This window comes from Leucopleurus acutus, assembly GCF_964270905.1.
Source record: "Leucopleurus acutus genome assembly, chromosome: 16".
Lineage (NCBI taxonomy): Eukaryota > Metazoa > Chordata > Mammalia > Artiodactyla > Delphinidae > Leucopleurus > Leucopleurus acutus.
Genome location: NC_139158.1, coordinates 87,391,868 through 87,417,071, shown reverse-complemented (window position 1 = coordinate 87,417,071; position 25,204 = coordinate 87,391,868). Strand labels below are relative to the sequence as shown.

Below are 25,204 nucleotides of genomic sequence, written 5' to 3'. Positions count from 1 at the left end.
AACGAGGGAGGCCAGGCGGCTGGGGCATGGGTGGGGATAGGACGCTGGGGTGATGTCATGAGTGAGGGGGCCTCAGGGCCACACGGGCTGGGCCGGACCCCCGCAGCACCCTGATCCTCTGACCAGCAGGAGGGGTGGAGGGGCCACATCCCTGCAGCGAGGGGGGCCGAGGCGAGACCTCAGGGGTGGCCCCAACGGGGTGAGCCACGCGAGGGAGCGAGGGACAGCCCACGGCCTGGGCCTCATTTGGGGCTGGGCTCCCCGGGGAGGCTCCCTGAGGCCAGGTGGAAAAGCTGGAGGGGGAGGCAGCCCTCGGAGCCAGGGCCCAGGCTGGCGGACTCCCCCCGACGGGCAGGTTTGCAGGGCTGGGAGGCAGCTGAACCTCCCCTGACGGCAGAAGGGCAGCTTGTTCCTGCCCCACCCGCCCCGGGAGGCTTAGCCAGGGGGCAGGGGGTGGGTGGGCAGTCTCAGCAGCCGCCTCCCTGTGGAGCCGAGTTCTGGGTCTCCACGGCGCCCACATCCTTCCCCGCCCATCCATGTGTTCCTTGGGACGAGTGTCCAGCCATCTGGTCCCGGAGGACAGGCTCCGTGGCTCCCTGGGAGCTGTCCCCACTGCCCAGCCCTGCTGTGACCGGACTGGGGTCCCGGAAGCCCTGGGTTTAAAATGTAACAAATGAAAAAGACCCAGGAAGGGTCCCGGGAGCCGAGTGACTTGAGGTTTCGTTTCTGGAATCAGAACCTGTGAGGCGGCCCAGCTCCTCCTGACGTCCGACCAGGGCGCATCCGGCCTCTCGCCTGCCTAGGCTGGTTGGCAGCAGTCGTAGGTCCTCGTGGTCGGGTTTCAGGGAAGGCTGTGATGGGGCAGACGTTCACGGTGGTCTGCGGGACCGCTGAGCTGGGAAGCCAAGGGCGCTCGGCCAGGCCCGTCGGTTGGAGAATTCAGAAAGGCAGGAGGCAGCATTCAAGCAGCAATCACGGTCCCCCTGAGACCCCCGACCCTGCCGCCCCGCGGGCTGGGCACTCAGCCCAGCTCCCGGCTGTCCTGACGGCTTCCCAGAAGGCAGGTGCCTCGAGTCCCTCTCGGTCACTGCTGTCCTGGGCTCCCATCACCCGTGCCCCCAGGCCCCCCAGGCCCAAGCCGGGAGTCGCCAGAGCCCTGGCCATCCCCTCATGGGGCAAAAGCGGGGGGGCGGGCAGAGGTGAGCGCTCTGCCTGCTTCGCTGGGAGGTGTGGGGGCAGCAAGCCCCCGGGGTGGGGGGGCACGGCCGGCCTAGTGCCCAGCAGCCCTCTGGGTGGGGGGAGTTCTGGCGGCACCTGCAATTCTGCGTGTTCCGGCTTTGTGCAGCGGCCCCCGGCCAGGGCTAGGGGTCTGAGCAGCCTAGCAGACTGCCCCCACCCACCCAGATCTCAGCTTCTGGGCCACCCGGACCTCCCCCTCCACTCACTAACAGTACGTCCCCCCGCACTGACCATCATCCCCCCGCACTGACCGCCATCCCCCCTGCACTGACCTTCGTCCCCCACACTGACCACCGTCCCCCACACTGACCACCGTCCCCCCGCACTGACAGCCGTCCCCCACACTGACCGCCATCCTCCACACTGACCACCGTCCCCCACACTGACCACCGTCCCCCACACTGACCACCGTCCTCCGCACTGACCATCGTCCCCCACACTGACCACCGTCCCCCACACTGACCGCCGTCCTCCGCACTGACCATCGTCCCCCGCACTGACCACCGTCCCCCACACTGACCATCGTCCCCCCGCACTGACCATCGTCCCCCCGCACTGACCGCCATCCCCCCGCACTGACCGCCATCCCCCCCGCACTGACCGCCGTCCCCCACACTGACCGCCTTCCCGCGCACTGACCGTCGTCCCCCACACTGACCGCCGTCCTCCGCACTGACCATCGTCCCCCACACTGACCACCGTCCCCCACACTGACCACCGTCCCCCACACTGACCGCCGTCCTCCGCACTGACCGCCGTCCCCCGCACTGACCATCGTCCCCCACACTGACCATCGTCCCCCCGCACTGACCATCGTCCCCCCCGCACTGACCGCCGTCCCCCACACTGACCACCGTCCTCCGCACTGACCGTCGTCCCCCACACTGACCACCGTCCCCACACACTGACCACCGTCCCCCACACTGACCGCCGTCCCCCACACTGACCATCGTCCCCCCGCACTGACCATCGTCCCCCCGCACTGACCGCCATCCCCCCCACACTGACCACCGTCCCCACACACTGACCACCGTCCCCCACACTGACCGCCGTCCCCCACACTGACCATCGTCCCCCCGCACTGACCATCGTCCCCCACATTGACCATCGTCCCCCCTCACTGACCGCTGTCCCCCCGCACTGACCGCCATCCCCCCGTCCCCCCACACTGACCATCGTCCCCCAACACTGACCATCGTCCCCCCGCACTGACCGCTGTCCCCCCGCAGGTGCACAGCAAGGACAAGAAGTACGTGTGCAAGCTGTGTAGCCGCGTGTTCATGTCGGCCGCCAGCGTGGGCATCAAGCACGGCTCGCGGCGCCACGGCGTGTGTGCCGACTGCGCGGGTGGCGGCGGGGCCGGGCCCCTGGATGGCGGCGGCGCCGAGGGCTCTCCTGAGCTGTTCGCGGGCGATGGGCCGTACCTGGAGGACCCCGAGGACCCACGCGGCGAGGGCGAAGAGGAGCTGGGCGAGGACGAGGACGACGTGGGCCTGGCCCCCGAGGACGCACTACTGGGGGACGACAGGGAGGTCGAGGACTCGCCGCGGGGGCCTCGCAGCCCTGCCGGGGGCACCGACAAGGACTTCACCTGGATCTCCTAGGCTGGGCCGGGCACTGGGCCGCGGCCGCCCCCGCCTGCGTGCGCCCCGGGCCCCCTTCACCTGCTCTCCCCCACCCCTCGAGGACACCCGGGGCTCAGAGGCGGGCGCTGCCCCAGCGAGTGGGGCTGGGGACGCGCGTGGGGCGGGTCTGAGCCCAGGGAGAGCCCTTGTCACCTCCCCCAGCAGGGGCGCGGGGCGGGCATCAGGGGTGCCCAGGACGCACCGGTCTGGCGTCGGACGCGCCGTGACGTGTGGTCCGGAAAGGGCCAGCGCTGGCTGTGGTCCCAAGTGTGGCCCCGAGGCCCGGGTCCGGGAGCTGTTAGGAGAGTTCTCCTGACCCTGGGCCCGTCCAGGGCCGAGTCCCCCCGCCTCCGCTCCCCCTTCTCAGCAGTGGGGTCACTGCTGGCGGCTGCCACTGCCCCCGCCCTCGAGGGCTGTGCCGTCCGGTGGCAGCCTGCGAGATCCAGGTCTGGCGTCCAGAAAGCCCCGCGGCCCCCCCGCCTCTGGGCTTTGGTGCTCAACACACAGCAGCAGCCGACCTCGGCCCGGGTGCCCAGGTGCTACCCACCCCCCGAGGCAGCTGGGCAGGGGCCCAGGTGCTACCCCCCCCCGAGGCAGCTGGGCAGGGGCCCAGGTGCTCCCACCGTAGGGGCCTCCTCTTTCTTTGTGTGCACTTCTCCGGGCCGGCTCGCCCCTCCGCCCCTCCCGCCCTGCCGCGCCCAGACCACTCCTGCTGACCGCTCCGGGCGGCTTGCCTTCGTTGCTGCCCACGCCGCCTGCGGGGGCCGCCCCTCCCCCGGTGCTCGGGCCCCAGTTCCGTGAGTAGCTAAGGAAACTGAGGCTGGCACGTGACATGGTTCTGTTTGGTGTTATCTTTCCCGCTCGACCACACTCGCAGACGTGTCTTTCCTTTGGTTTCTTCCCAAGCCCCCTCGCCGTCTTTTAAACACGCTTGCGACCCCTTCTCTATCTTTTTTCTGCGAAGCCGGGGTCCCGCCGTGTGCTGTGAGGACACTGTGGGCCCAACCCCGGCCCGCCTCCCTTTCAGGCTCATGACACGTGCATTCCATCCCCTCCACGCGCCTCGCTTGGGAGCCCCTGCGGGACGCCGTGCCAGGGCCCTCGGGTGCTGAGCTAGAGCCGAAGGAGACGCTGGCTTGATTTCCTCTCCCCAGCCGCAAGCCGGATGGCTTTACTGCATTTCTCCCGGGTCCCATCTACTCTTTCTAGGTGGAGAAAGGCAAATCCCACAGAACCCTCCTTAGTAAGTGGCTGGCTGCGTGGACACGGACGGGTGCTGTCCTTGAAGCCCTGCCCGGGGAGGCGTCGCAGCTTCATTTTTTGTTTTGCCTTGTTTTAAACATAGCCACCTTTCTCTCAGTCAGAAGAGGGCTGCCCTCCCATCCTCAGCTGGGGACGCTGCGAACTCCTCAACGCCGGCATCCTTAGGGAAGGGCCGGGCCGGGCCGGGGGCAGGAGCCCAGGGCGGGTTGGGGTGCCTCCGGGGCCGGTGCCCCGGTCTGCCTTTCACAGTGGGGCCCAGCTGAGCCCCTCAGTGGGGCTCCCACTGTGCACCTTTCCCCCACTTTCTAACCCCTTTTATAAACAGACTTACTTTCTTATCAAATGCGTTTGGAAACCAGACCTTTGCTGCCAAGCGTCTCTGGGTTTTGTACGGGGCCACCTCTCAGCCCGCCGCCCGCGCCCCGGGCCACCTTTGCGCCACACTCAGGACCTGCTCACTCCCGCTCTGGACCGTCCTGGCTGACTTTTAACGGGGCCCTCAGTGCCACAAGGGCATTTTCTTCCTCAAAACAATACCCTGGAAAACCAAGGGTCCCACCTCCCGCCCCCGAGCCCCGCGTGTTCACTATTCTCGTGTGCGGTTAACTCGAGAGCTGGATTTCAGAGATGCAGGCGAACACATCGCCTCCAGAGGCGTGGAGGGAAAGACGTGTAACGAAGGTTTCTTTTTTAACGTGATCTTTTTTTTTTTCCCAAATCAATGTTTAAACTAATAAATATTTTTTTATGAAGCGGAAAAGCGTGTAGATCACATCTCACATTTTGTACCTTTCCGTCTGTGTGCGTCTGTGTTTGGTGTCTGCAACGCCGATGTGGGACGCGGTCCATCAGGCGGCAAGGTCTTTGGGGGTGGGGGAGGGGCGGGGAACCAAGATTTTGTATCAAGCTCTGGATCCTGACCGGGTTGTATGCTTGAACTCTGGGTTTGGGAACAGTCACAACACTGCCAGGACTGGATAGGGACCTCAACTGAAAGAACACAGCTACTGCTTCCAACTTTGCACATCTTCCTTTTTAAAAAAGAGAACTCTGAAAAAATGCAAAAACTGGAACTTTTTGCAATATTATATGAAAGATAATCTTATTTTCGCTCATTCTGTGACATGTGCAACTCTTAAGAAAGCCATACTTAATGGTGTTTTTATTTTTTAGATCCTATATTGTGTTTTGTATGTGGCCCTTTTTAGAACTACTTGTAGTGAGGGCGCTGTGTGTGTGCTTTTCTTAAATATTTATTTTTTCAACATGCTTTCAACCTGTCAACACAAACAAAACAGAAAAAGGGCAGTGTTTGAAGATTGTTGATTTTTTTCTGGGGATAATCTATATTATATCGACTTTATATGAATTATTATAAACCTGTGTTTGTATTGAGATGTGTTTCATATTTGGGGGAGTCTTTTGTAACTGGTCAGTGGGACATCACGGCCATCGCCTGCTTCCCCGGAGCCGTCAACGGCCAACAGCACCTCCTCCCTAGTGGTCTTGAGATTTCTTGTCTGCCGGGCGCACTCCGGGCCCGCCTGTGGGTCTCCTTTCTGTGACGGGATTAGTTAGACTTTCTTGCAAAGCGATCACTTTCAATAAACTGGGAAATTGCTGCTTGAGCAGATGCCTCGTGTGTGTTTCAGACAGCATCTCCTCCTCCGGCCTCACCCTGGGCAGAGGGGGCCAGAGAGTAACCCCCACCCCCAGCCCTCTGTGGCCTGGTTGCTGGCCTCCTGTCTGCCCACCGCCATCCCTGCCCATGGCGGGGTCCCGGCTCCGTGTCCCTCCCCCCAGGAGGCAGACACAGCTTTTGGAAAAATCCCGAATCTTTAATGTTACTCCTCGCCTGGTTCAGCCCAGACGTGAGACACCTGAGCTTGGCAAACACGGTACAAATGTGCACCCGGGCCCTCAAACAGTCAGATTAAGTGCGGGCAGGGGCGCCCCCTCCCCGACACCCCTCAAAGTGCATCGAGGACGGCCCCATGTGGCCCCAAAGCGGGGCCCGTCACACCCCTGACAAGTCCAGGGCTGACAGGTGGGGGGCGGCCACCCCTGGGGACCCCAGGCCAAGGGGACAGCTGTGAGGTTTGGCTTTAGTGCAAAAGGCCAAGAGGCTGGTTTCTTCAGAGGCACTTTGAGTGGTGGGGCCCGGGGCCCGCCCCGCCCCCCCCCCCCCCCCCCCCCCGGGTTAGAAAGAAGACCCTGCAGCTAGGAGAGGCCCCGGCAGGCGGGGCTCAGTCCAGGAAGCGCTGGCAGGCCTTCTTCCAGCGGCAGGCCGTGCACCACAGGTCCCGGTGCTCCACGCCATACACCTTCCGGCACTTCCTGGCGTCACCTCGGGGCTTCCTGGGGGACACATGGGGGGCATGGGGTGCTGTCGGGCCGGGAGCCTCCTGCCCGGTGCCTTCCCCGGCCCCTTTACACACACACGCACCTCGGGTTGGCACCGGGCTTGGCGAGCAGGGCGGGCGCGCAGGCCCTGACCGGGATGGGCTGCGGCTCCGGGTGGACGGGTGCCAGGCAGCCCTGAGAGGAGACACCGCTGTGGCCTCGCGCCCCTCCAGAGCCACCCGAGGCCTCACCCACCTGGCAAGCGGGGCCACTGGCGCACACCTGGGGGGCGGGCAGGGAGCTCAGCACCGGGGGTGGGGGCAGGGCGGGCGGGCGCAGCAGGCTGGGCAGGGCCGGGGGCTCCAGCGGCTCCAGGCGGGGGAAGGCGGGCGGCGCGGAGGCCGTGGGGGACCCCGGGGTCAGGCCAGACAGCCCATCGGTCAGCGAGTCCACGCCGACATCCAGCTCCGTGTAGTAGAAGTCCTCCTCGCCGTCGCTCTGCTCTGGCTCTGCCTGCCGCCTGCTGGGGGGCGGGGGGTGGGGTGCGAGCTGACGCAGAGGCCTGCCTGGCGCCCCCCGCCCCCCCCCACCCCCGGCCCCGCCGCACCCCAGGTGCACCAGACGGATGTGTCTCTGCATCCCTGACGCCGAGCTCAGCACCTTCCCGCAGCGCTTCCACAGACACTGGAACAGCCCCTGCAGCGAGCTCTGGGTGACAGGGGGCGATCAGCCTCGGCGCCCCCCACGTCCACCCCGCTCCGAGGGCTGCCCTGGCTCACCTTCCTCTTCCTCAGGGCAGGCTCCCCGAACAGGAAGTGGGCTGCCTCAGGTGGCAGCGGGGGCGACGGGGTAGATGGAGAGGACTGGTCACTGGCCGGGCCCCAGCCCCCATCCCCGCTGCTGCCGCTGCTGCCCGGTGGCCGCACCGGGGCCTCCCTCCGAGGCTCCAAGCTGGGCTCTGCGGACACACACCGGCGCCAGCATCAGGACTTTTGGGGGCCACGGCTGTGCTGCAGACGCTGCTGGCTACGAGTCCCTGAGTGCAAAACCTCCGCCTGTTCACCTGTCCACAGGTGAGCCTGGAGGGCAAAGAACCTCTTGGACGAGGTAGTGGCCGGGAGGAGCTGACCACGGCAGCCCGGGGACGAGCCTCTCCAGCACAGAGAAGGAAGACCAGAAGAGCACGGGGTGGGGAGCTGCCTGGCCAGCCAGGTGGAGATGGACAGGTCACGGAGGCCTGCAGGCCTGCGGCACTGCAGCTTTGGCCGCACGGAGGGGCCGTGGGGGTCCTGATGTCGCTTTAGGCCTCAGGAGATGGATGCACTTAGAAGATGGCATTCCAGGTGAGCGGCTCTGCTTGCCCCACAGCAGCTTGTAGGGTCCTGGAGGGACAGTGGTCCTGAGCCCTGCCGGCACCCCCCACCCCAAGCCAGGCCTCTAAGTCTCACCTGTGCTGAAGGCTACAGCCGGGGCCCCCAGCAGGAGGGGGCTGGTGGACAGGCTTGTGAGGGCTGCAGCAGCCATGACCTCGTCCAGCCGGGCTTTTCCTGGGGGGGCTCTGGAGGAGATGGGGATGGGGGGTGGAGGGGTGGGTAGGGCCCAAGAAGTACTCCAGGCCCGTCCCCGTCCCGGCACACGTGCAGGCCTGGGCACGTGTGTGCACCCAGCTCCCTCACTCCAGGAGCCGGGCAGGAGGCCCAGCTCCACCTCCAGCTCGGGTTGCCGAGCTCCGAATCCCCAGGAACCACCGGGAACAAGCCTGGGCTGGGGTCTTTCCAAAGCCCAACTTCTCTGCAGCCTGGGCTTTGTTCCACCATGGCTCCTTCAGACCCTGCTGCTGGACAGGGGTCTGAGGCCTCGCCGGTGGGGCCAGGCCAGGCCAGCCCTCCCCGCAATCACACATTAACCAGGGTTGTGCAACAGCAGCTGCGGGCCTAGCGCCAGACCTGGGAGGGCGGGAGCAGCCAGCAGCCAGCAGCAGCCAGCGGAGCCTGGGCTCCAAGCACAAGCGGGTCCCTGGGCCCCAGCGGGCAAGGCCAGGGCCCGCCCCCGCCTGCGCAGCCAGCCCGGGGTGTCAGGCACCTGGGAGGGTTTCTCTCTCTGCAGACAGAGCTGGCGAGACAGCCATCAGGGGCCCCGGGATGCCTGGACAGTCGATTCCACGCGGGCCTCACAGCCTCCTGGGCACAGAGGCTGACAGGCGCCCCCTCCCAGTTCTGCGCTCTGGCTCTCAGGGTTTGGGGAGGAACAAGGCATACTGATACATGGGTCATTTCTGCTTAACTCCTCCAGGGCTGGAGAGCCGAAAGGCAAGGACAGAAACCCAGTTCAGGATGCTGACCTGCCCTCCACCGAGGCGCCCCTCGCAGGGGTGGGGTCTGGAAGGCTCCAGCCCGCGCCCCATCCACCACCCCTGCACACACAGGCGCACGGGTGCACACGCCCCCTCGGCCTGGCACGCGAACCCCGGCTCACCTATACCCTGGCACCGGGATGTGCGCCGACGGCGTCGGTGGCCCCGCCGCCCCCGCCCCCGGGGCCCCGAGATCCGCGGCCCGCGGCTCCGGTTCCTGCGGCAGCGCGAACTCCACGGCAGGGCCCTGCGGACGCGGCCGGCTCAGCGCGGGCAGCGGCCGAGTCCCCACCCCCACCGCCACCCCGACCCGATGGTGCCCGCCCCCAAACCGGCTGCGGCCGGTGCGGCCCCGCCCCCGGCCGCCGCGGCGGGAAGCGCTCCGGGCGCCGGCCCAGCCCCGCCGGACCCACGGACACGCGCGGCGACGCGCCGCCCCCGCCCGCCCCGCCCCGGGGCCCAAAGTTCGTGCAGCCCGACGCCATCTTCGCAGCGGGAACTTTGTCGGCGCCCCCAGCCCGGTACCTGCGGCGGCGCGGGCACCGACACGGGCGCGGCCGCGGGGTCCCGGCCGGCGGCGCGGAGTGGGGGGCGCCCGCAGCCCGGGCCGGGCGCCGGGGGGCGCTCGGCCTCCATGGCCGGCCGGTTACCGAGGCTGCAGCGGCGAGGGCGGACGCTCCGGACGCGGCCCCGGGCCGGGCCGGGCCGGGCTGGGCCGGGCTGGCCGGGCCACCGACCCCCGCCCTGGATCGGCCGCCGCCCGCGCCGCGCCGCCCGGAGGCTGCCGGCCGGCCCCGCCCCCTCCTCGCGGCCCGAGGCCCCGCCCGCCCCGCGCCCATTGGACCGCCCCGCGCCCATTGGACCGCCCCCCCCGCGCCCATTGGACCGCCCCGCGGCCACACCCCGCCCCTGGCCGGCTGCTCCCGCGCTGGCCGCTCCCGCGCCGCTCCGGGAGGGGGCCCGGCTCCTGCCGCCCGCCCGCCCGACGGCCCCCGCCCCGGCGCCCCCGTCGCCGGGGCGGGCCGGCTTCCTCGAGGGATGCCCCTGCGCGAGCTGCCGGACCCGGGAGGAGGCCGCGTCTCCTTGGCGGCCTTCCCGGGAGCAGGTTATTCTTTAACGCACGACTGCCCACCTCCCGCGCCCCTTATGTAACTCCAGGGGCTGGGTGGCGGAGCCTTCCCTGTCGTTCAGGGTTCAGGTCCCACCTTGGGGTAGCCACCCTGTGGGCCGGCTCACCGCTCGGAGGAGCCCCTCGGCCTGAGGACCGCCCGCCAGGGCTTGCTTCCCTCCCCACTCGGTCTTCTGAGCCCGACCAGCCGGCGGCCCCAGGTGACAGGGCGCAGGTACCCAGCACCCCCAGCGGGAGGAAGCCCATTCCCAAGGAGAGGTTTTCACTCCTTCCAGACGCCACCCCGCCAAGCCTCCCAGGCTTTCAAGAAGAGCAGGCTGAGGTATAGCAGTGTTCATGCTCCCTGAGCTGGAGCTTTATTGAGACCCTGCCCTAGAGAGGACATGGCAGCCAGGATCCTAGGGACCCCATAGGCTGACAGCACTGCTATCCGGAATTTGTGCTGTTAGCCGCGTGTGGGGGAGGGGACTCTGTGGGAAGTGAGGGGGCGCACCCCACTCTGGAGGAAGGATCATCTGTACCTGGGTGTTCAGGGCAGAGGGGATGAAGACCCCTTCCCAGGCTTAGACAGGAAGCAGGGGGTCTCCATGCCCTGCACATGTCCTCTCCTGGTAGGAGTTGGAGCTGGGGGGGTTCCAGGTGCCCGGGGGCCTCCGTCCCCTGGATGCTCTCATACACGTTTTCCAGGAGGCTCTTGTCCACGCCCAGGCCCCTGAGAGGGAGGACCTCGTAGGCCAGGTCCCTCCCCAGAGCCAAACTCGCTTCCCCACCCTTGGGGCCTGGCTGGTCTGTGGAAGGTCCTGGGTCCCTCCTTTTAGGCCTGCTGACCCTGGAATACAGGATGTCCACCTGGAGAGAGGAAGCCAGTCCAGGGAGGGCTCAGCACCACCCGCTCGGCCGAGGATCTGCCCAGTCCCGCCCACCCTACCTCACACCCTTCACTTCACCTGAGCAGCTGGGGTCGCCTCAGCTTTCCCGTGCTCCAGGCCTCGGGGGCCCCTATCTGTTCCCTTGAGCTTCTGGACACACGCATACTCAGCCCCCACGGGTCTGGCCTCGGGACCGGGCCTGGCACAGCTGCTGGTCAGCTGTGCTCCTGCCCACACCCCAGAGGTGACTGCCAGCCCGGTCCTGGGGATGGCAGCCAGCCCCACGTTGGAATAGGTGGCCTCAGGGCCGGTGGAGGGCGTGACCAGGGGCAGCTCCTGGTGTGGGAAGGCTGCCGGGGGCCTGGACGTCGTGCCTCTGGACGCCTCCAGCCATTGTGGGCGCAGATCCATGCTGGCAGGCTGTGGGGCTGAGGGTGGGGGCAGGGCAGAGATTACTTAGGGGTCCGGGGACGCCTGCCTGCTGCTAGGCCCCAGCCCTTCCACCAGCTCACCTCTGCTGCAGAGCCAGCTGCGGTGCAGCTCGTGCAGTCTGGTGTCCGACTTGCCGAGGGAGCAGTGGTAGGGTCGTCTCAGCAGTGACTGGGGGCAAGGAAGGCTGGCCGGTGCCCTGCTGGCCCCAGGGACACCCTGGCACTCACCGCTTCTGCTGGCATTACACTGCTCTGTGGCCCAGACAGCTGCCTCTGTGCCCGCTTCCTGGGTGCAAGAGGGTCATCAGAGCGGGGAGGCAGAGGTGCGGGTCAGAGGCGTCGGCCTCCAGTCCAAGGCCAGTAGGGACGTGTGTGTGTGTGTGTGTGTGTGTGTGTGTGTGCGTGCGTGCGTGCGCACGCGCCTTGTGCTGCCGAAAGGTCCCCCACCCCGTGCTCTGACTCAGCACACAGGAAACCCCAGGGCTCAGCAGCCCCTCTCTCCTATGGAGGCCGAGGGGACACAGCCTCAGCGCCTACCCTCCCGCCTCTGCGCAGGGGCTGCTGTTGAGGGGTGAGGCATGCTCTGTCTGGCCCCCATGAGGACCTGAGTTGGCAAAGATGACTCAAGTGATGGCCAAGCACGGCCAGTTGAGGAGGGGCAGGGCAGCTGGGACCTGGCCAAGGCCCCACTGTGGTCACTGAGGCCAAACCTGAGAGCCGGGGAGGCCCCCAGGTCACACCCCAGGCTAGCAAGCCACAGGCCACAGACTCACCTACAGCCATGTCCTGCCCAGGCATGGCTCCTGTCCAGGTGATGCCCCCTAGCTGTCCACTAGAGACTGACCCCCTGGGAGGCTGGAAAGCTGGGGGTCAGCAGGCAGGAAGGGCTGCTTTGGACACTGACCACCCCACCCCTGGCTCTCCATCCCTCCCCTCCAACTGCCCCTGCCATCGGACGTCCGCTTCCTGGAGTCCTGGCACAGGTGCCGGAGGTGAGGGGCCAGCAGCGTGGAGCTATCTCCGAAAGTGGGGGCCAGTCTGCTCAGACCCAGGGAGTGGGCTTTCCTCACCAGAGGGCCCAGGTCCCAATGCCCTGACCTGGTAGGGCCCATTCAGCACCTAGGGTGGCGGGCAGCTTGGGCACCTCGAGCCGCAAGGCCTCGTGTTGCCCTTGGCCCAGCTCCCCACCTAACTTCCTGCCCGTGCACCACGCCGCATCTTCCCACACAGCCGCCACGGCAGCCTCACCCACCTGCCGTGGCCCTGCCTGGGGCCTAGACGGGGCTTGGCAGGGGTGTGCTGCGAGCTGGTGCTGATCGGAGGCCCTAAATCCTATTGTCTCCACCCACGATGCAGTGGGTGCATGTGGGCGACAAAACAGGCGGGCACCGACCCAGGGTGCCAACACCCCCCCGCCCCACCGGGTCCTCCTGCCTCGATAACGGCACTCCCTCTTGGCCCCGCACAGCCACGGTCTCCTTCCATCACTGCAGCACCGGGCTCACCTGTCTATGGGTGTCAGGCAATGTGGGGGGCACCCTAGGCTGTGACCGCATCTGGGAGAGCAGCAAGGATGCCCGTCCTCCCGGGCCCTCTGCCTCTGGGCAGGGTGCTGGGCAGCACCCTCACTCAGGACCCCTCCAGCCCAGCCCCGTGACCCGGTGCAAAGACCCCTCCTCCTCAAAGTCCCCACAGCCAGCCGAGCCTCTACTAAAAGACACTGCAACAAAGTCACTTTAATGTCCTTGCTCAGGAGACAGCCCAGGACACTGGTAGGTGGGCTCAATGGTCAAGGAAGTGTCAGGAAGGGACCTGACAGGGACCCCTGCAGCCTGTCTCCTCTCAGCAGTGGCCACATGCCCGAGGCCGGCAAGAAGGCCAACTGTGAGGGCTGGCCCCTCTTCCGGTGGCATTCTAGCTGTCGAGCGACAGCTGGTCTTCCTGAAGGCAGCGGGAGCCGGGGTCCCTGAGCTCTGTCCACGCCACATGTCGGGGCCCTAGAACTCGGTCATCTTCTTGTGGGTGTCCGCCTTCCTCTGTTCCCTCTGCAGGCCCGCCTCCTGGGCCCGGAGCTGCCCCAGCTGCCGCTGGGCTCCCGCCAGCTTCTCCTGCAGCTGGGCTGCTGTCACGCTGTGCCTGGGGAAGGGCCCGCCATTCAGCACTGCCCATCATCCTCCAGCCCCTCCTCAGATCTGGCCCACCGCCCTCAGGTCGGGGCGAGCTCTCACCCAGGCACCACGGGCAGGGGTGCGGCGTGGCTCGGGCAGGGCCCACACGTACCGGCCAGCATTGCGGGCAAGGGCCTCCTGGATGCCCCGGATGGCTCGCTGGGTCTGCTCGATCTTCTCCTCCGTCTGGAAGAGCTGCAGGCTCAGGGCGCGCTTGGCACTCCTGCTGGCGTGGTACACCTCCTCGCCACTCCTCCTTCCTGGGGGCGCCACCCCCGCCTCCAGGGCCCCAGGGGCCCCGCCTTTCAGCTTCTCGTTCAGGAAGTCAAACACATTGCGAGACGGTGGGCGGCCCCTAGGCCCACCCCCTCTGCCCCGGCATTTTGGGGGCCTGCTGGCGCCAGCCTGGCCGCCCCTGGTCCTCTTCTGCAGGATCTCCGCACACTGGTCCAGCGACTTCCCTCGCGGCAGCACCACAGCGTGGATGGGCTCCACCCGGCCCTCCGCATGCCGGCCCAGACCTGGGGGTACACCGAGCTGGCACTGCCACTGGACTCTGGGGCCGTGCTGAGGGAGCCCTTCACCCCCCCGTGCAGCACACACTCACCCTTGCCAAACTCATAGCCCATCTTGGCGAGGAGTCTGGAGCCGATGCCCCGCGTGTGCACCTCCCAGCCGGCGAAGGCGGAGCTGCAGGTCCTGGGGTCAGCAGCAGCAGGTTCCACCACTGCAGGCATCAGAGGGCAACAGCTTAACCCAGCTGGATACGGGGCATCCTGGGCTCTGGCCAAGGTTAGCCCAAGAGCTCAGCTCTGGGCCATGGCCAATCCCCGGCACCCCTGGCTCCCTGCCAGTTGCCCAGGGCTGTGTGGTGAGCACAACAGGCAGAGCCTGTGGCAGAGCCCAGCCCTCTCCACACTTCAGGGTCACAGCCTGGTCACGTGGTGGCCCCCATCCTATTCCCTGGAGGTGGGTGCTGCCGTTCTCTTAACAGAGAGCAGTACTCGCCTCCACCTGGCGGCTCAGTCCTCCCCTCCATCAGCATGGACAACTTGGCTAACAGATCCCAGGCGGACACCCCCCTGGGGGAGGGCCAGACACTGCTAGCCAGTTCCTCTGTCCACCCGCCAGGTCCCCATGCCCTGCAGGAAACCGTCCCTTCCTGTGCGTCCCACCTACTCCTGTGGCTCGCGTGGGACTGTCATCATTCTGGGTTTCTGCATCTGTGGGTCTCTGGACCTGCCCCAGACCCATCACGCACCCTCTCATCTCCCCTGCCCGCTGTGGGGGCCTCGCGTCTGCCCCCTGCCCCGAGTGCGTCCTCGTACTGACCACAGTATGGGACCCTGCCAGCCAGGAGCCTCTCAGGGTGGCAGCAGCCATACCTCGAGCATAGCTGGGGTCGTCCACGTCACTGCCGTCTGAGTCAGAGGAACCTGCGGGCTCCGTGCGCAGCGGGGGCAGGATGCTGTCCCCCTCCACCACGGCCTCTTTCAACAGCAGAGAGTCAAATTTGACCGTGTAGTAGCCACTGTCCACATCTGGGGGGCACAGAGGCAGCAGGGCAGTGGCCTCAACACATGGAAGGAGCCACTCTGGAAGCTGGGAGCAGGGCGGAGCCAAGGCGGGGTCTTGCTCCTCTTGGGCGTGGGGTGGGATCCCAATGCCCAAACAGAGGAGTTGTGGGGCAGGACTAACGTGTGACACACGGGGAGGGTTCCCAGAAAGGACCCTGTCAGGGAGGCCCCGGGCAGCCTCACCAGTGATCCGCGCTGGGTGCCAGAGGCCATCCTGCCGCTTGGCCAGACACGCAGAGCCGGCCTGCAGGGAGCTCAGGTCCGGGTCTTGGAAGGGGCGCAGCTCATCCACAGAGACCACCTGCCCATGGGAGAACCTGCAGAGAGGGCCATAGGGATGCAGACTCAGATACGGCCACCAGGGCCCCGTGAGCCGGGAGAATCCCGTCTACCTGCCTGGACACCGCCTGGACAGGAAGGATGGACGGGGAGACAGACACACACATCTATATACATATCTGCTGAACACGTGTGTACAAAAATATGACACACACACCCATGCACACATGTACACACATCCACTGAACACACACGTGTATAAACACGCACACAATACACACCCACGCGCATATACACTGAACACGTGTGTACAAACAACACCCACTCACACGTGCACACACAATATACACTGAACACATGCGTACGCATGTATGCACACAACCCATGCGCACATGTGCACACACATACACATCCATGCCCATACATGCATACGTATACGCACATACACACATGCACAACACACCCACACACATTTATGCACGCATGCACACATGTGCACAAACACATGCATGTGCGCATGTGTGCACATACACGCGCACACAAGTATGCACAGGTACGCATATACTCATGACACGTGCATACACACATGCACACAAACGTGTGCACATATAGGTACACACACAGTATACACAAGCACTCACCCACACACGTATGCAATGTACCTGCACACGTGTGTGGACGTGTGCATACATGTGTACATGTGTGCATGCATATGTATGGACACACACACTTGTGCTTGTGCTCTCACTCTCAGGATGGACCTGGGTACCCTGAGGAAAAGATGCTTCGAGTTTCTCCCCAGCCTTCTGGGCTAGAGTCATGTATACACAGGCACACACATGGCTGGTAGACATCCTTGTGAAGAGAGCTCCCCGGCGCCTCTCCACCAGATACAACAGGTCATCAAGGCAAGTGTGTCTGCGTGCTCTCACAGGACTGAGTCCTCCCCAGCCAATTAGAAAGAGCTGTTGTAACAGTGCTGCCTTGACTTCTAGATGTCAGTGAAACAGTGAAACCAAAATGAAAACCGGGAGAGAGGAGGTGGGGGAGGAAGTGGGAACAGAGGGCTGCAACCTTTAACTTTGCCAAATAAAGACATGAAGCAACCACGCACACATCTCCTGCTGTGCCCCCATTTCAAGGAGGAAGCGGTTCTAACCCCATGAGAGTAAGTGAAGACAGGCACTCGCTCCGGACACACAGCCAGCCCTGCCGTGGCTGGCTTCCTAGGTGGAGTCCATGGGGAGAAAGGAGAGGAAACAAGGCATTTCAGTCACCTTCCAGGAGCAAACAAAGGTGGCCTCGGATGCCTCCCTGGCGGGGTTCTCGCCAGTTCCTTCTCACCCCTGACTGTCCTCAGACCCCCAGGGTACCACCAACGGCCAGTGGCACCAGCAGCTGCAAAACTGGCCCACGTGTCCTACAGTGGGCACAGTGGTTGAAAAGCCCTCTTCAACCGAGGAAAGATGCCCAGACTCGGTGAATTTGGCCAAACACCCCTCAACACACCCAGACACTACAGACACCACCAACTAAACCTCCCTGCAGGAATCTTTGGTACTCTTAGAAGCCCTAAAATTTGGTGTCTCCCTTAATCCAGCAAGCGCTTCTAGGGAATGACCCTAAAACAACAATAATGAAAGTATGTAAGGACTGAGCCAGAAGGATGTGACCCAAACACGAAAGACTTGGAAATAACCTAAGTTCCCAACCATGGGGAGTAGTTAACGGCATGTCCATGAAACAAACGTCAACCAAGAGCACAGGCAGCCTGATCAATGGAACGAAGTGCACCCAGGAAGAGCCTCTCATACAACAAACTTCATGCAGGACAGGGGAGGTGTTACCCATGAGGCAGGAAAACACACACTACGGATTTCATAAGAAAAAAATTAAAAATTGGTTCCCATACAAAAAACCCCAACAACACCCCACTCGATCATCTGCTTCACAACATTCACGAAAATACACTCCAGAATAAGTAAAAACTTGAACCAGAAAACAAGCATTTAGAATGAGTATACACCACAACTCAGTTCGGTTTATCCCAGGAATGCAAGGGTGGTTCAACACATGAAAGCCATTCAATAAAACAGAGCACATTAATAGAAAACTAGCACGTCAACCGATATACAAAAGATATTTGAAAAAATGCAACACCCTTGCATGTTAAAAACACTCAGGGACTTCCCTGGTGGCGCAGGGGTTAAGAATCCGCCTGCCAATGCAGGGCACACGGGTTTGAGCCCTCGTCTTGGAAGATCCCACATGCCACAGAGCAACTAAGCCTGTGTGCCACAACTACTGAGCCTGCGCTCTAGAGCCAGCGAGCCACAACTACTGAGTCCACGTGCCACAACTACTGAAGCCCGTGCCCCTAGAGCCCGCGCTCCACAACAAGAGAAGCCACTGCAATGAGAAGCCCGCGCACCACAACAAAGAGTAGCCCCCTCTGGCCGCAACTACAGAAAGCCCGTACACAGCAACAAAGACCAAATGCAGCCAAAAATAAATAAATAAATTTATTTAAAAAAAAAACAACCAAAACAACACTCAACCTGATAAACAGCAACTATGGAAAACCCACAGCTCACATCACACTCAGTGGTGAGAGACTGGGTGCTTCCGCCCTAAGATCAGGAACAAGACAAGGATGGCTGCTCTCGCTACTTCTATTCAGTGTAGTATTGGAAGTTCTAGGCGGAGCAGTTAAGCAAGAAAAATAAATAAAAGCCATCCAAATTGGAAGGGAAGAAGCAACAGTGGGCTTCCCTGGTGGCACAGTGGTTAGGAATCTGCCTGCCAATGCAGCGGACACAGGTTAGAGCCCTGGTCTGGGAAGATCCCACATGCCACGGAGCAGCTAAGCCCGTGCGCCACTACTGGGCTTGCGCTCTAGCGCCCGCGAGCCACAATTACTGAGCCCGCGTGCCACACCTACTGAAGCCTGCGTGCCTAGAGCCCATGCTCCACAACAGGAGAAACCACTGCAGTGAGAAGCCCGCGGACCACAATGAAGAGTAGCCCCCTGTTCGCCGCAACTAGAGAAAGCCCGAGAACAGCAACGAAGACCCAATGCAGCCAAAAAAAAAATTAAAAAAAAAAAGCAAAAGTACCTCTATTTGTTAATGACATAACTGTATATATAGAAAGCCCTAAATAATCCAGAAAAAAATCCTATTAGAGCTAAAAAATGAATTTGATAGTGTTATAGGATATAAGATCAACATAGAAAGATCAGTTGCATATTAATACACTATAAATGCACAATCTAAAAATGAAATAATTTCATTTACAGCAGCATGAAAGTGAATAAAATACTTAGAAATAAATTTAACCAAGGCTTGTGAACTACAGAACATTGCTGAAAGAAATTAAAGAAGACCTACATAATTGGAAAAAGATCCCATGTTCATAAATTAGAAGACTTCATATTATTAGGATGGCAATACTACCCACATTGATCTACAGATGCAATGCAATTCCTATCAAAATTCCAATCTTCTTTTACACAGAATTGGACAAGCTGATTTTAAAATTCATATGGAAATGGAATGGATCTTGAATAGCCAAAAGAATCTTTGAGAAGAAGAAAAAATGTTTGAGGACTATGTACTTCCTGACTTCAAAACTTACTACAAAGCTACAGTCATCCAAACAGTATGTACTGGCATAAACACATCCAGTCCATTGGTGTGGACCAATGAACTGGATGAGAGAACCCAGAAATAACCCCCCCCACACATCAGTCAGGTCTCGTCAGGGGTGTCATGACAATTCAATGGGGAAAGGACAGTTCTTTCAACAAATGGTACTGGGAAACTGGATACCTACATGCAAAAGAATGAAGCTGGACCCTTACACCATTAGAGCATGTGATTTACAAGGGAAATTTTCAACAATATTTTATATCAAAATAGAATAAGTTATATGAAATATTCAAGGAAAGTAATACGAGACAAGAATCTTATACAGTAAGTCCCCTACATATGAACCTTCAAGTTGCGAACTTTCAAAGATGCAAATGTGCCACTGCATGCCAGCTGTTGTACTGTACTACTGTACTTCTCAAGGTACTGTAAGATTTAAAATGTTTTATTTTTTGTGTTATTTTTTCTATATTACTTGTGTGAAAAGTACTAACAGCCTATTACAGTACAATACTATATAGCTGATTGTGTCTGTTGGGTACCTAGGCTAACTTTGTTGGACTTATGAACAAATTGCACTTACGAACACACTCTCAGAACAGAATTCGTTCATATGTAGGGGACTTAATGTATTCAACAAAACTGCTCTTCCAGTATAAAAGACACAAACAGAACCTAATCAACATGTCAGATCTCTGAAAACATTATTCCTGTGAGTCCTTCCTGAAGAACCTACCAGAAAACGAGTCTCATACAACCGAAATGCTAAAAAGACCCCAACAGATCGAATGATGGTAAGCATGAAATGCAAAGGTCCTTCTAGAACTAAGGTTGGGAGTAAAAGGGAAACAATGGCTGTAACGGCCACAAGATCCAACAACGCAGGTCTAGTGCAATCACAAAGACAGAGGGAGAATGTGGGTAGTAGTACGTGTAAAAATGCTTTTAACAGTTTTCAATCATCATAATGGAAGAATGAATGAATGTTATTCTGAGTGTCCTGTGTGTGTAAAATGGGATAAAACAAATTAATTATGGGTCCTTTGGAGCCCATCATTCCCTATGTCCTTGAGAACCAGAGTCCTGGCATAAAGAAGGAAATACGGATGTGATCCAGAAAAGATTAAGTAGAAACACTGCAATCCTTAATTTGAATTGGAAATATCAGTATAAATTCACAAAGTATTTGTCCTTAAAAACATAAGTATGTGGTATGGGTACATATACACTAACATGTACATTAGTGTGTGTCCACCTATATTTCCTAGGTCCGTCTGCTAAAAAAGCCTACAGCAATGAACCAACTAGCAGCAAAGTACATCCCAGTGCCCCCACTGTGGGTTGTGAAATACCATCTCCCATTAAAAGAAACCAGGGCTTCTTGGAGACTTGGGTGCCTTCAGGTCTGGGGTAGGAAGAATGCAGATGACTGTGGGAAACCGTGACTCCTGGGGCTGTGTCAAAAGGATGTGAGAGCCAACCTGAAGAAGCTCCCACTTGACAAGGGTGAGACAATTTGAGTCTCAATAAAGATAAGAATCTGGGCTTCCCTGGTGGCACAGTAGTTGAGAGTCCGCCTGCCGATGCAGGGCACACGGGTTCGTGTCCCGGTCCGGGAGGATACCACATGCCGCGGAGCGGCTGGGCCCGTGAGCCATGGCCCCTGAGCCTGCACGTCCAGAGCCTGTGCTCCACAAAAGGAGAGGCAACAGTGAGTGGCCCGCGTACCACAAAGAAAAAAAAGAAAAAGATCAGAATCTTCATGGACTGAAATTCATCAAATATATTTAAATCCATCAGTCCATATGGATATTAAATATTTTTTAAAAGCCAATTTATCACCTCAGGATGAAAAGAGAACCAATTTGCTATCTTGGAAACCAAGGAAACAAAACAGAAAAGTCCGGCATTACCCTGCCTTTTCCATATGATCTGTACCACTAGATAGCCAAATTGTAGACAAGGAAAGGCATCTCTCTATAACGTTCGGCTAGTAAATGAACTGACAGAATTAAAGAGCTCTTTTTTGCAATCCACACTGTATCAGTGGATCTCGGCGTTGAGCACCGTTGGCAGCTATACATCAGGTGCCTCCTGACGAAAGCACAACACCTAGAGACATGCCCAACTGGGGGTCCTGAGTGTGACCAGGTCCCTGGATCCAGATGCCAGCCTGCGGTGAACACAGGAACATGCTGGGCTGCACCAGGGCGGTCGGTGACGGTCAAAGGGTCTGGTCCTTCAACAGTGAAACTGTGAGGCCAGGAAAGGCAGGGGTGGGGGGGCGGGGTGCAGACTCAGCAGCCTTAAAAAGCGAGCAAGATTAAACTACAACGTTTACACCCGGCCGCACCTGAGTGATAAGCAACAAAGAACACAAGGAAGTGATTATCATAAAAGTCGAGACAGTGCTTCTTTTTGGCAGAGGGAGAAGGCTGTGTCTGGGCTGAGGCAAACAGAGGGGCTCATGGGGTAATTGGCAAATTTGTAGTTTTGATCTGAGCAGCGAGTACTAGGATGTTACAATGATTCCTCATGCTACTTCTTTACTTCCTCTGATTTTATTTTACAATAACAAGATAAAAATTTGAAGTTCACTGTGTCCTTACTACATGTTAGCTACTGTTCAATATTCTTTTACTTCTATTAACGCATCCCGTTCTCCCAACAACTGCGAGAGACATCCTCATCTCTGTTTTTACTGATAAGGACATTGAGACAGAATGATGAAGTTAGAACAAATGTACGAAAAAATGCTCAATCTTGCTAATAATCAAGGAAATACAAGTTCAATCAAGATCACCTCCCCAGCTCTCAGTGGGCACGAATTCGCAAGTAAGAGAACGTGACCGAGGGTGACTACGGAGCAGACCAGGGACTGGGAACCGTACGGCGCACAAGGACAGAAAATGCGCGTGTTCTCCACACTGCTACACACTGGGGACATTCTCACCAGGGATGAAAGATGTGCACTAGGATGTTCACAGCACGTTGTTTGTAATAAATAACAACTGGGAAAATGGACTTCCCTGGTGGCGCAGTGGTTAAGAATCCGCCTGCCAATTCAGGGGACACAGGTTTGAGCCCTGGTCCGGGAAGATCCCACATGCCGCGGAGCAACTAAGCCCGTGCGCCACAACTACTGAGCCTGTGCTCTACAGCCCGTGCTCTGCAACAAGAGAAGCCACAGCAATAAGAAGCCCGTGCACCTCAATGAAGAGTAGCCCCCACTCACCTCAACTAGAGAAAGCCCGCGCGCAGCAATCAATCAATAAATTAAAAAAAACAAACAAACTGGGAAACACCAGGAGACAGAATAAAATGTGGCATATTCATGAGGAAAATAACACAGCAGTTAAAATGCACAAAATATTTCTATAAACATCAACGTGGACTTTTCTCACAGACACGCTCTCTGAGAAGAGCTGCAAAACGAAGCATCCTGCATGCTAACCACTTAATTAGAAAATAAAGCACAAATATGTCCTATTCACAGATACACGTGTCTATAAAGGTCTCATGTGTACTAGAGAGAAACACACCACAGATGTGCCAACGAGCCTCCCAAGAAGGGGAGGGGCTGCGACAGAGCGGTGGGCCACAGGGTGCTTCAACGCTATTTTATCTTTAAAACAAAATTTTCAAATAAAATTTTAAATAAGTAAATTTTAAAAATCCAAAACAAATGCAAGAAAATAACTATCAGACCAGGGTGGTGGTGAGGGGCATGTTCGTGGGCTGCATGGGTTGGGCCTAAAGCTGACAGCAGGCAGCAGCTGAGACCACAGCAGAGGGGAGCCGGCCCGTCTCAGAGCCTGGCTGCCTGGGAGGCCCAGCGACCACAGCAGCCTTACGGCCTACCTGGCGGGCCTGCTGCCAGGTGAGTTAATACGCATGAAACCCTCGGAACAGTGCCTGCCCAGAGGACGCAGCACAGGGACACGTTAGTTCTCATCACCACACAGGACATGGCACAGGGACGGGGAGGAACCCTCCGGAGGGACCAGTGGCAGAAAGGATGGAGGGCTCCCTCCTCTGCTCCATGACTGTTTGCTGAGGATAGGGGCGCACCCACCCTGTGGAAGCTGGAGGAGGCTTATGACTGATTTGTCGTGCACTTTCCTGTATGCACGCTACGCCTTTCACAAAACTTACAGGGAATGAAAGGAAAAAAGGGGGAAATGTAGCAAATAAGACTTAGGGCCCAGCGAGAATCTATAAAGAAATAAGACAACGGAAGAACTAAAGGAAGTTACTCTGGACTATTGGCTAAAAAAGAAAATCATCTATTGGAAATCTCGATAAGTATTCTTTGCAAAGAAAAAGTAAAAAGAAGCAAAGTTAAAGTCATGTGCTTAAGCAAAAAGCAACATCATTACAACTGTGGAAATTTGAATACGAACAATGTATTGCTGTTAAATTGTGTTAAGTGTGACGGCGACACGAAGATAGTTTTTAAAATAACATCCTTATCGCTCAGGTTAGGGTAGTATCCTGAAGTATTTATAAGGGAAAGCCCAGTAATTTCTACAACTTGCTTTAAGGTAATCCAGAGGCAGGAGGAGTTGAAACAAGACTGGCACGATCTTGACAGACAATGACGCCTGAAGCTGGAGCACGGGCAACCTGTACACTACTCCCTCCAACTTCACATGTGTTTGACAACTTCTATAATCAAGTTTCTATAATAAAAGCAAATTTTAGGGCTTCCCTGGTGGCGCAGTGGTTGAGAGTCCGCCTGCCGATGCAGGGGACACGGGTTCGTGCCCCGGTCCGGGAAGATCCCACATGCCGCGGAGCGGCTGGGCCCGTGAGCCATGGCCCCTGAGCCTGCGCGTCCGGAGCCTGTGCTCCGCAACGGGAGAGGCCACGGCAGTGAGAGGCCCGCGTACCGCAAAAAAAAAAAAAAAAAGCAAATTTCAGAAGTTTCATTCTGAAGAATAAAACTGGTGATGGGGGCAGGGGGGGGGAGTCCATTCTTTTCAACATCAGCCCTTCCATACTTCTTCATCTACCCAGGGAAAATCCAACTAAACACCTAAACAAGGACACTGCTAGAAGAATCCCCTGTCCCCCACGGTCTCTTCTTGTCAGCACTCTGCTGGGCAAAGAAGCACAAAACTTCAAAGCCCAGAGGGCCCACCTAGCCCCTGATCCTGTGTGCAATCAACCCCCCCCCCCACGACCCCAGGGGCCCCGGGAACCCAGGCCTTACCTGCAGCTTTCCTGGAAACGGCACTTCCCCTCCAGGAAGAACGGGCAAGGCTTCAGGGACTTGTGAGTGGGGTAGAGATAGAGTACGCGCACGCCCGGAGAGCCATCATCCATCTCCTCGGTGCCCACGATCATGGCGTTGTGATACTCCAGGGTGCCCCAGGCACTGTAGTAGGGGGCGTTCACCTTCCTCCCACTCAGCTCTGCCCCGTCCTCGTCCTCCCCCTCGTCCTCCTCCCGCCCAGGCTCCGTGGGTCCTGGCCCGGTCTCTCTCATAGAAACAGTCTCCAATTCTGCCTCGGGGGCTACTGGCACCTCCACTGCCTCAGCAATGGCCTCCTGGAAAGCCAAGTACTCAGCATCCTCCTGGGCTGGGCGCTCTCCATCCAGCGCCGCCAGCAGCTTGCTCTTCCTGACGGACACCAGGCTGGCCTCAGTGAGCTTGATCAGCTCCTTCAGGTCCCCCTGCAGCTGGCGCAGATCTGCCAGCTCCGAGGGATCCAGGCCAGTGCCCAGAGCCAGCTCCACCTGCTGCAGCTGCGCGTCGTAGGTCCGGAGGGCGGTCTGCAGGCTCTCCTCGTCCATCCTGCCGGGAGGGGCCGGGTTCCTGGGTCCTCAGAGGGGAGGCGTGGGAGCCAGAGATGCGGGGAAGAGAAGCCGGATGAACCCGGGACCGGCCGTCCCCGCGAGGCTAGTACTGAGCGCTGGCCAACCGCCGCCCTCGGCGGACAGCCTGCGGAACCGTCAACCGCCCTGCCTCCCGTTTGGGCCGAGAGAAATTTCCACCTCCGAGAAAAAGAGCCAGAGCCAGCCCTTGGCCGCTGGCCCCACGGCCTCCGCTCCCTTCCCGGGAGCTGCCGTCAAGTTCCTCCGGGGTATCTGCGTCCCAGCCCGATGCCCCCGGCCGGGCCCACCCCCCGGGCCCCGCGCCGCCCGCCCCCCGCTCGGCCTGCCACCAAGGGCCCAGGCCCAGACCCCCTCGCCTCCGGCCCTCCTCTGCGCCGTCTCCCGGCCGCCGCCACAGACGGCCAGCCGGCCTCACCGGCCAAAGACGCCCCGCGCCC

The 25,204-nt window shown here is 59.7% G+C and overlaps 4 protein-coding genes across 5 annotated transcripts in view; 1 reads left to right on the top strand and 3 right to left on the bottom strand.

Moving 5' to 3' along the window:
• ZBTB46 (zinc finger and BTB domain containing 46) overlaps window positions 1-2,843 on the top strand; it is a gene marked incomplete at its 3' end in the record, with an annotated part of 33,481 nt that extends 30,638 nt beyond the window's left edge. The window contains exon 4 of the mRNA XM_082858311.1: window positions 2,469-2,843. Coding sequence (XP_082714437.1) covers window positions 2,469-2,843 — 375 coding nt within the window. The remainder of the gene's footprint in view (window positions 1-2,468) is intronic.
• A 3,119-nt stretch (window positions 2,844-5,962) lies between these two features.
• On the bottom strand, window positions 5,963-9,561 carry SLC2A4RG (SLC2A4 regulator). Of its 2 annotated transcripts, XM_082856376.1 has the most exons (8): window positions 9,349-9,561; window positions 8,946-9,070; window positions 7,919-8,028; window positions 7,250-7,428; window positions 7,078-7,178; window positions 6,753-6,993; window positions 6,574-6,665; window positions 5,963-6,485 (listed from the first exon to the last, which is right to left on the bottom strand). In XM_082856376.1, exons 1-8 carry the CDS (start codon window positions 9,457-9,459, stop codon window positions 6,374-6,376), a joined length of 1,071 nt encoding a protein of 356 aa, XP_082712502.1. In that variant the 5' UTR covers window positions 9,460-9,561; the 3' UTR covers window positions 5,963-6,373. The 2 variants fall into 2 exon arrangements, with proteins under 2 accessions (XP_082712502.1, XP_082712501.1); XM_082856375.1 differs by having other exon boundaries at window positions 6,574-6,990.
• A 449-nt stretch (window positions 9,562-10,010) lies between these two features.
• Window positions 10,011-12,050, bottom strand: LIME1 (Lck interacting transmembrane adaptor 1; the record flags this gene model as incomplete). Its single annotated transcript, XM_082857863.1, has 7 exons — window positions 10,011-10,043; window positions 10,604-10,801; window positions 10,900-11,249; window positions 11,334-11,421; window positions 11,481-11,538; window positions 11,790-11,856; window positions 12,026-12,050. The coding sequence occupies 7 exons, from the start codon at window positions 12,048-12,050 to the stop codon at window positions 10,011-10,013; spliced, it is 819 nt and encodes a 272-aa protein (XP_082713989.1).
• A 967-nt stretch (window positions 12,051-13,017) lies between these two features.
• ZGPAT (zinc finger CCCH-type and G-patch domain containing) lies at window positions 13,018-25,018 on the bottom strand. Its single transcript, XM_082856906.1, has 6 exons — window positions 24,142-25,018; window positions 15,181-15,314; window positions 14,806-14,961; window positions 14,028-14,147; window positions 13,533-13,941; window positions 13,018-13,388 (listed from the first exon to the last, which is right to left on the bottom strand). The coding sequence occupies exons 1-6, from the start codon at window positions 24,723-24,725 to the stop codon at window positions 13,250-13,252; spliced, it is 1,542 nt and encodes a 513-aa protein (XP_082713032.1). The 5' UTR covers window positions 24,726-25,018; the 3' UTR covers window positions 13,018-13,249.
• Window positions 25,019-25,204: the final 186 nt, after the last annotated feature.